Genomic DNA, 9,228 nt, shown 5'->3' with positions numbered 1-9,228 from the left:
TGTTTCCTGTCTTTACAATGGTGTAATGACATCCACGGAGCTGTGGCTGGGAGGGGAATGAGAGGTCTACCAAAGCTGTCTATGGCACTTTGTGGGTGTGTGTGGAGGGCAAATAAATGCCCTTTTTTTTCTTTTGTCTGCCCACCTAGCCAGGAGGAAGCCTCCTAAGTAAACAGCTGCCCCCTCATCCCATTTTGATTTCTGAGGAGGAATCTCCTTCTGTCCCCAGTGAGGTGCACTGGGAAGGTGAGGTGATGGGGCAGATGCACTACGGTGCTTGGAGGTCACTGAACAGAAACCAAGGCGGCAGCTCTTCCATCCGCGACCACCCCAGGGGCGGCTGGGGCTGCGGGAGAGGTTCTTGGGGGTCCTTGGCATGGGGTGCAAAGCGAGGGCGCACGCGGGGAGGATCCAGGACTCCGCCCCGAGGCCCACCGACCTCGATAAGTGGCAGCGCCCCCTCTGCCCCCACTGCCCTCCGAGGGCCGCCCAGAGTCTGTCCACCCAGGCGCGGGACAGGGTGACTCCCCCGTGGCGCCGTGCCGCGGCGCCCAGTCCCTCCCGCAGGTCGCCGAGGGCGCCGGGGCCTCGCACCACACCTGTCCGCTCCTCCGGGAGGCCCCGGCGCCTCTGCTGCCGGCCCCTCGGCGCGGAGCCCTGTGTCCGCCGTCGCTTTGATCCCGGGGGCCCCGCTGGATAAAAGTCCCGGGAGGCTCCGCGCCAGCGCCAGAGGGGAGGCAGCCGAGCCGGGCGTACCAGCAGGCTGGCGCTGGGCGAGCGACGCCGAGGAGCCGGGGCCGCGGGGCCGCCCTCGCCGCCCGCGGTGAGCGCAGGGCTCCGGGCCGGTTCGGGGTGGGGGTTGCGGAGCGGGGTTCTGATCGCCCGTGGGTTGCTGTGGGCCTGGGCGGCGGGGGCGAGGGGACCCCGGCGGCTCAGGTGAGCGCTCCCCCTGTGCCCCCAGCCCGTCGGGCCGACCCGCCCCGTGGCGGACGGAGCTCCCCCCGCGCGGAAAAGCCCCGCTCCTTCCCCACCGCCCCCCCCCCCCCCGCCGCCCCTTCCAGTCGCCCGGGGGCGGGGGCGGCGGCGCCGGGCTGGCCGCGATGAATGAGCCGCCGGGGCCGCCGGGCCGCGCTGCCCCCCACGGAGCCGGGCCGGGAGCGCCTCCGGCGGCCGCGGCGGGATAGTCCAGGCCCCTCCGTCAGGCTTGCGGTTTGGGAAGAAAAGGCGATGCCTCCGCCAAGAAAAGAGCGAGCGCGGCCCCCTCCCCCTACGCCGAGCCCGGGCGGCGGCGGTGGCGGCACTTCTAACGCGCGGGCACCCGGGCCGCCGCGGCCCCCGCAAACTACGCCCAGGCTCGGCCCCCGCCGCTCATTGGCGCGGGCCGGAGCCAGCGCACCCAGACCCTGCGCTGCCCTCGGCCGGACGCGCGCGGAGCCCCAGCTGCCCAGGCCGACGGCGCCCGGCCCGAGAGCCTCGACGCCGAGCCGCCCTCGCCTCCTCTGCCGGGCCCAACGCAGGGAGCGGGGCGAACGAGCAGGCGCGGCTGGCGCCCCGCGGCCCGGGCGCCCCCGGCCCGGCGCCCTCGCCACCGCGCCGCCTCAAGGCCGCCCGCTCTCCGCAGGTGGCCGCGGGCCCGAGCAGCGCGGCCATGGGCCGAGGGGTGCGCGTGCTGCTGCTGCTGGGCCTGCTGCACTGGGCCGGGGGCGGCGAGGGCAGGAAGACCTGGCGGCGCCGCGGCCAGCAGCCACCCCCGCCGCCGCCCCCGCCGCGGGCCGAGGCGGCGACGGCGGCTGGGCAGCCGGTGGAGAGCTTCCCGCTGGACTTCACGGCCGTGGAAGGCAACATGGACAGCTTCATGGCACAGGTCAAGAGCCTGGCACAGTCCCTGTACCCCTGCTCGGCACAGCATCTCAACGAGGACCTGCGCCTGCACCTCCTGCTCAACACGTCGGTGACTTGCAACGACGGCAGCTCGGCCGGGTAAGGCCCGCACCCGCCCGCCGCGACCGGCGCGCCCCCGCCGCTGGCCTCGGGGCCGCGGGCCGCCTCGTCGCCGGCGGGTTCGCACACCCGCCTCCCTGTCCCCGCTCAGACGCACGGAGTCTCTGCACTGGACCCTCCCTGCTGGCCGCAGCGGTGCTCGCCCACAGGGGAAAGGGCTCCCGTCGGGTCTCGGAGGCGCTGGCCCCGGGAAGGGCCCTGCTCGGAGGCTTGCCGCGCGGGGGTGGGGCAGCGCTGGCAGCGCTGGTCGCGGGCCAGCCCGGGCACTGACCCCTCGGCCACCGGTGCCCAGCCCCTGTGCTCGCGTCCTTCGTTCCCTGGGCGGGGAGATGGCAGTCCGCGAGTGGCCCTGGCTCCAGCAGGAGGAGGTGACACAGGGGGGCGGGGAGAGTCCTGCCGTACCCCCACCCCCACACCAGCTCTACTCGCCCCGTCTGCTCCCTGCTGCTGCTGGGACTGCCAGGGAGCCCAGCCAGCCAGAGGGACAGGCAGGGGGCGCAGGTGGGACAGAAGGACCTGGGGTGCAGCATTCACCCCTCTCCAAACGGAAGCAGATAAAAAAGAATGCGAGGCTGAGGGTTGGGGAGGGGTTGGGGGCGCCCATGCCCTCAGCGACTCCACAGCCCGAGGAACTGGACGTTAGGTCGGGCCTCGGAAGGAAGGCTGCGACCCTGCCTCGGTGGCGCCCTCGCCCCTCCACGCGCGCCTGTCCTACCCCAGTGCCCCTGCCCCACGCACACTCCTCCAGCGAGAGTGCTTTTCACTCTCCAAGCGCCACTGCGCGTCCCAGGAGGATCCCGAGCCCCAGCGAGGACCCCCACCCCCACCCCCGCCCGGCCGCCAGCGCCGAGGTTACAGCGGGTCTGTCGCGGGGCGGGCAGTGGGGATTTTCCACGGACCACACAACCCCTCGCCGCCCTTCCCCGCCCCGCGAGCGCCACCTCCCGGGACTGGCTGGCCGGGCCGGGCGCGCTCTGCGGGGGCCTGGCCGCTGGCGCCCCCGTGCGGTCCGCGCGCGCCCGGCGACAGGTGGAATGACCCCTTCCTTCCTGGAGCTGGGCCCTGCAGCCCCAGCTGACCGCCCGCTCCGCCCACTTCCCTTGCAGCTACTACCTGAAGGAATCCAAGGGCAGCCGGCGATGGCTACTGTTTCTGGAAGGTGCGTCCTAGGTGCGGAGGTGGCGGGGTGGGGGTGGGGATCCACTCGGCACTGGACCCTGAGGTGGTGGCTGTGCCCGCAGGAGGCTGGTACTGCTTCAACCGGGAGAACTGCGACTCCCGATATGACACCATGCGGCGCCTCATGAGCTCCAAGGACTGGCCGCTCACTCGAACAGGTCAGCGTGCCAGGGACTGACCAGGAGCCCCCACGAGGCGGGGGGGGGGGGCGGGGGGTGGCGGGGGAAGGGGCTCATAATTGGAAGTCCTGGAAGAAGCTCCTCCTCTTTCACTCCCTAGAGGCCCAGAGAGGCCCCACCCCATCCATCCCCCCCCAAAGTTAGGGATCATTCATTCTCACCTTTCATTCTTCTTCCACAGGTAACTTCCCAGGGCTCACCCTGGCTGTGCAGTACACAGCTGGTCCCTAGCTCAAAATATCTGGTGGAAGGGGGGAGGTTGAGGGCCATGTCCAGATGTCACAGCCTCGCTGGTCATCCTGGCCATGGGGACTCCGTGGAGTAACTAAACCCATCCATTCATTCCCCACTTCCTCAGCCACCTTGGTTCAGGTGGGTGTCACCACCCACCTCCTTGCTGTGGCCAAGTAGGATGCCCCCACAGCCCCACACCTTCCTATAGTCCTCACCCCTGCATGCCCCCTCCCACCAGAAAGACCCACTGCCTCTGTCCTCCCCTGCCACAGGCACGGGGATCCTGTCCTCCCAGCCAGAGGAGAACCCCCACTGGTGGAACGCCAACATGGTGTAAGAGGGAGCCGAAGGTCTTTCCTTGGGGGTCCTGTCCTTGGGGGTCCTTCCTGGAGGATCCTTCCTAAGAGGTTCTTAGGGGGGAGTCCATCCTTGGGGATCCCATCCTTGAGGGGGTCTGGTCCTGGGAGAGGTCTTCCTAGGGGGTTCCTGTCCTCAGGAGTCCTTCCTGAGGAGGGTGGTCCTTCCTGGGGTCCTCGGGCAACAGAGAAGCATGGCGGGCTCACACCATCCCTGTGTCACAGCTTCATCCCCTACTGCTCCAGCGATGTCTGGAGTGGGGCTTCATCCAAGTCTGAAAAGAGTGAGTCCCCTGCCTTCCCCCAGCCCCCCCACCCCTGACAGAGGCAGGGCAGGGAGGACGGAGCTCCTGGGGAAATACAGACTTTCAGCCTTGTAACTCCCTCTAACCCTTTGATAGTGTGTCCCAGGGTGCCTGCCCTCAGCACCCATTGCCTGGCTTGTCCATGGCTGGCCTGACCCTGAGGCGTCCTCACTCCTGGTTGTTCCCTGCGGGAGAGCCCCCAGCACAGCCTTGTGCACCTAACCCGCCTCTCTCTAGTCTACCCAGACCCTGTTCCCATCCCCTCTAAGACCCTCCAGACCCCCAGCTATACCCCTCCTTCTGCCAACCTGGGGGTGGGAGGCCTTGCTCTGTGTCCAGGCCCCCACTTGAATCCACCCTCCTTCTCTGTGCAGACGAGTACGCCTTCATGGGCGCCCTCATCATCCGGGAGGTTGTGCGAGAGCTCCTGGGCAAAGGGTTGAGCGGGGCCAAGGTGCTGCTGCTGGCAGGGAGCAGGTGGGCTGGGCAGGGGCTGGGGTGGGAGTGTGGATGGAAGGGAGAAGATGGGGCTGAGCCAGGGCAAATGCATGACCGGGAGGCTCAGCATCACGGGGCATCTCAGAGTTCGGCTCCCAGGTGCCATGTAGCTGGAAGCTGTCCAGAGGATGCTTCTGGGTCCATGGTTGTTGGGTGTGAGGGAAGCCTTGGACTGCAGTGACCTAGGCAGTTGGTTAGGGGTTAGCTGTGAACCCATGTACCACCAGGGCTGGGGTCCCTGTAGGCAGGATCACACCTGCTGGTCACCGTATCCCAGCAGGCATGTAGGGGACCCAGGGGACATCCAAGGAATGGATGCAGAGGCCTGGGGCACCTAGTTCATCTTAATTTTCAGATAAGGAAACTGAATCAGAGAGTGAGAGAGAGGAAGGGAAGGAGGGGTGGGAGGAAGTGGGATGACCTGACACTTAGCGCTGGGTCAGTGCCGGGAGCTCTGCCAGCCCTTCTCTGCCTCCAAGACCTCGAAGGGCCCAGGGGACTTACACATGAACACAGAACGTGTTGGCAGCTCAGAATGCTCTCAGATCCCTGCCCACTCGGGGATGGGCTTGGGGATGGGCAGGCCCTGGTGGGTGAGTGTCCTCATCTGCCTGGCCTGACATCCCACCTTCCCTGCAGCGCGGGGGGCACAGGAGTGCTGCTGAACGTGGACCGCGTGGCCGAGCAGCTGGAGGAGCTGGGCTATCCAGCCATCCAGGTGCGGGGCCTGGCTGACTCTGGCTGGTTCCTGGACAACAAGCAGTACCGCCGCACAGACTGCATTGACACCATCACCTGCGCGCCCACGGAGGCCATCCGCCGGGGCATCAGGTGCTCTGGGAGGGAGGGCCCATCCTGTGCAGAGGGCCTGGGGTGTGGTGGCATCTGTGGGTGGAGAAGCTCATGGGAGGCCAGGGGCAGCCTAACCTGCAGCATGTGGCCTAGGTACTGGAATGGGGTGGTCCCGGAGCGCTGTAGGCGCCAGTTCAAGGAGGGCGAGGAGTGGAACTGCTTCTTTGGCTACAAAGTCTACCCAACCCTGCGCTGTGAGTGGGCATATGGGGCGGCGGGGGGTGTTTAGACTATCTGCGCCTGCTGGAAACCCAGCCTGGAGTCCAGCCCTCAGAGGCTAGGCCCAGAGACCACTGTCCCACCTAGGATGGGTGACAAAGTCATCTGGGCTTGGCTGGGACTTTCCTGGTCTTAGCACTGGCAGTCCACTTGGTTCGAGGCAAACCAGGATGGTTAGTCATGTTTCCACATCCACGGTGAGGAATGCGCTTTGGAGCTGGATCCCAGTGCTGCGCCCGTGTGGGGCCTTGGCTGTCCCCCCAGCCCCACACTTGAAGGGACATCATCACCATGTTTTGGTCAAAGTAGAGTCCCTGGGAGCCAGGCCAAGGTGCAGGGAGGGAACAAGGCATCTCTTCAAGGAAGGGTGCTGGGGATGCTGGCGGCCAGCACCCTGCACAGAGAGCCCGGTTGGCCTGTGAGCCTGCTGTGGAGCTGACTGCAGCCTCGGGCCCCTGAGCCTGGGGTGGGGGGCAGAGCACCGAGGCGAGGCCCATCTGAGCCGTCCCCCCAGGCCCGGTGTTCGTGGTACAGTGGCTGTTTGACGAGGCCCAGCTGACTGTGGACAATGTGCACCTCACGGGGCAGCCGGTGCAGGAGGGCCAGTGGCTGTACATCCAAAACCTGGGCCGTGAGCTGCGGAACACACTCAAGGACGTGCCGTGAGTGTGTTGGGGACCCCACTCAGCCCCCACCCCAAATATACAGTAAACCACTTGACTTAAAAAGAGAGAGAGGCCTCAAAGATGGAAAACAGGAAGCAGCCAAGGGGTCCTTGAGTACGTGACAAACTGTGGTCCACGTAGACAAGGGGATCTTACCCAGCGCTAGAAAGAAGTGAGCGATCAAGCGGCAAAAGACAGGAGGAACCTTAAAAGCGTGTTACCAAGTGAAAGAAGCCAATCTAAAAAGGCTACATGCTGTGTGATTCCAACTCTATGTCATCCTGGAAAAGGCAAAACTACGGACACAGTAAAAAGATCAGTGGCTGCCAGGGGTTGGGGGAGAGAGGTATGAATAGGTGGAGAACAGGAATTTTAGGCCTGAGGAGCTACTCTGTATGGTACCACAATGGTGGATACGTGGCATTATACATTTGTCCAAACTCATAGAACGTACAACACCAAGAGTGAACCCTGATGTAAGAGTGAACCCTGATGTGAACCCTGATGTACAGACTCTGGGTGGTAATGTTGTAAGAGTGAACCCTGATGTACAGACTCTAGGTGGTAATGATGTGTCAGTGTAGGTTCATTGATTGTAACAAATGTACCAGCTGGTGGGGGTTGTTGATGACGGGGGAGGCTGTGCGTGTATAAGAGCAGGGGATAAATGGGAGCTCTCTATGCCTTCCATTCAATTTTGATGTGAACCTAAAACTTCGATTAAAAGCTAACTTATTAAGAAAAACAAAATATTCACCTGTCCGGGAGAGCCCCCACTCCGAGCAGGATTTGGAGGCCGGAAGGGACAGGGGTTAGTAGGGAGCATGTGTGCTGGGGGGGACAAGGCCTTGGGGAGCCGCTGGCTGGCACAGAGGCAGGAGGGAAGTAGGACGCAGGCAGGGGACAGCATCCCAGTAGAGGGGGCTGGAGCTGCTGTGACCTGTGGGCTTTGGGGGTGGGGAAGGGCTGAGGCGGGGACATGGTTGCTCACAGGTTGTCTTCTCCCCAACAGGGCCAGCTTTGCCCCTGCCTGCCTCTCCCACGAGATCATCATCCGAAGGTCAGTGTCGCCAAGCCCCAGGACAGCTCGCGTCTATGGCTCTCACTCCAAGCATCTGCAGTGCCCCCATCCCCAGCAGGCCTGCCCACCGGCCTCCCCGGCTCTGGCTTCTTTTGGGGGCTTTCAAAATCACTTAGACAACCCACTGTGTGGCAAGAATTCACTGGCAGCAATGCCGTCCTCTGCTTTGGCCGCACCTGAGTGACCCCCACCTGGGTTTCTGTCTGCAGCCACTGGACAGACGTCCAGGTAAAGGGGACCTCGCTGCCCCGGGCACTGCACTGCTGGGACAGAAGCCTCCACGACAGCCACAAGGCCAGCAAAGCTCCCCTGAAGGGCTGCCCCATCCACCTGGTGGACAGCTGCCCCTGGCCCCACTGCAACCCATCTTGCCCCACCATCCGGGACCAGTTCACGGGGCAGGAGATGAACGTGGCCCAGTTCCTGATGCACATGGGCTTCGACGTGCAGACAGTGGCACAGCAGCAGGGCCTGGAGCCCAGTAAACTGCTGGGGATGCTAAGCAGCGGGAGCTAGGGCCCCGCCCACCTGCCCTCCAGGCCCTCCTGTCCTCCTAGGGCCGCAGGGCCCCGGCCATCCCCATCCTGGGTCTGGATGCCCTCCCCTGGCAGCCTTCACTGCCTCTTTCCCACTGCCTCTGGGAGGCCCAGCCTGAGATGGACCCACCGTCAGCCCAGCTGTGGCCCTGGGCCCCCTCCCATCCCTCCCTCCTGACTCCCGCCTCCAGCCCACAGTGGGGAGTCAGAAGCACTGGATTCCTCAGCCCCCAGCCCAGAAGGCCCTGCCCCAGCCCAGCCCCCAGCCTCGCCTGCCCTTTTGTATTATTTTATAAAGTGACTTTTTTTATTACTTTAATTTTTTAAGAAAGAAAAATAAGCAAGAAATATATAGTGAATGATATTGTTTTGTAACATATTTTTTTTAAATAATGAAGAAAAAAGATAACAAAAGAGCCTCACCCTGTAGATGTGTTTATTTGAGGGGGCACTTTGCCCACTTCACACCCCTCCCCCCCCCCCCCCCCCACCCCCCACCCCCACCCCACCCCCCTGGTCCAGGGCAGCAGAGAGACTGGGGGCGACCACGGGGCCTCTTGCCCTTCAATCCCTGCTCCTTCTGTTCATCGTTTCAGCAAACAGTAGTGATGGGCTTGTTTCGGGCAAGCCCCCAGCAAGGTTTTATGCTCCCTTTCCTCTTTATTTTGTTCTTGGGGTGACCTTCACGCCGCAACCCCGCCATTTCTAAGTGCATGACTCAGCGTTTGTACATCCACAATGTTTATCTCTACCAGCAACCTCCACTTTCAAAACTTTATCACAAAACACTCCCTACCCAGCTAACACTTTCTTAGAAGTTTGTATTGTGTTTATTTTCACTACGTCACACATGCACATGGTCCAGAATTTGAAAGAAGCAAAGCTTTGGAGGGTGAAAATTCTCCCTCTGGCCAGCCCCTGGCTCTGCATCTGTGGCTAGTCCCAGAGGACCTGGCCTCCCATAAACACGTACACACACACACACACACACACACACACACACACACACTACTTTTCCTTCCACATGTGACTGCATGCCATACACTTGCCGCCTGGTTTCTACTTCCCGTTGCATCTTGGGGCCGCGGAGAGCTCCATGCTGGCGGGACATGACCAGTGAGCA

General features: G+C 63.6%; 1 protein-coding gene across 2 annotated transcripts; it reads left to right on the top strand.

The window, feature by feature from the left end:
- Positions 1 to 1,171: 1,171 nt before the first annotated feature.
- Positions 1,172 to 8,509, top strand: NOTUM (notum, palmitoleoyl-protein carboxylesterase). Of its 2 annotated transcripts, XM_027081054.1 has the most exons (11): positions 1,175 to 1,980; positions 3,108 to 3,160; positions 3,243 to 3,338; positions 3,866 to 3,926; positions 4,175 to 4,233; positions 4,629 to 4,731; positions 5,392 to 5,583; positions 5,698 to 5,798; positions 6,338 to 6,485; positions 7,501 to 7,548; positions 7,779 to 8,509. In XM_027081054.1, the coding sequence occupies exons 1-11, from the start codon at positions 1,649 to 1,651 to the stop codon at positions 8,083 to 8,085; spliced, it is 1,500 nt and encodes a 499-aa protein (XP_026936855.1). In that variant the 5' UTR covers positions 1,175 to 1,648; the 3' UTR covers positions 8,086 to 8,509. The 2 variants fall into 2 exon arrangements, with proteins under 2 accessions (XP_026936854.1, XP_026936855.1); XM_027081053.1 differs by having other exon boundaries at positions 1,172 to 1,980; positions 5,392 to 5,798.
- The last annotated feature ends 719 nt before the right edge of the window (positions 8,510 to 9,228 follow it).

The sequence above is a fragment of the Aethalodelphis obliquidens genome, unplaced genomic scaffold (genome assembly GCF_003676395.1).
Source record: "Aethalodelphis obliquidens isolate GAN/ISIS:26980383/991018 unplaced genomic scaffold, ASM367639v1 scaffold44, whole genome shotgun sequence".
In the NCBI taxonomy this organism is placed as follows: domain Eukaryota; kingdom Metazoa; phylum Chordata; class Mammalia; order Artiodactyla; family Delphinidae; genus Aethalodelphis; species Aethalodelphis obliquidens.
The sequence above is the reverse complement of the archived record's forward strand: the minus strand, read 5'-3'. Positions and strand labels throughout refer to the sequence as shown.

Excerpts from the sequence above, each read along its gene's own strand:
- NOTUM (XM_027081053.1), top strand. The coding sequence starts at position 1,649 with ATGGGCCGAGGGGTGCGCGTGCTGCTGCTGCTGGGCCTGCTGCACTGG. Across the intron at positions 4,732-5,391 it reads CTGCTGCTGGCAGGGAGCAG|CGCGGGGGGCACAGGAGTGC; the intron begins GTGGGCTGGGCA and ends CCTTCCCTGCAG. Across the intron at positions 5,799-6,337 it reads AGTCTACCCAACCCTGCGCT|GCCCGGTGTTCGTGGTACAG; the intron begins GTGAGTGGGCAT and ends CCGTCCCCCCAG.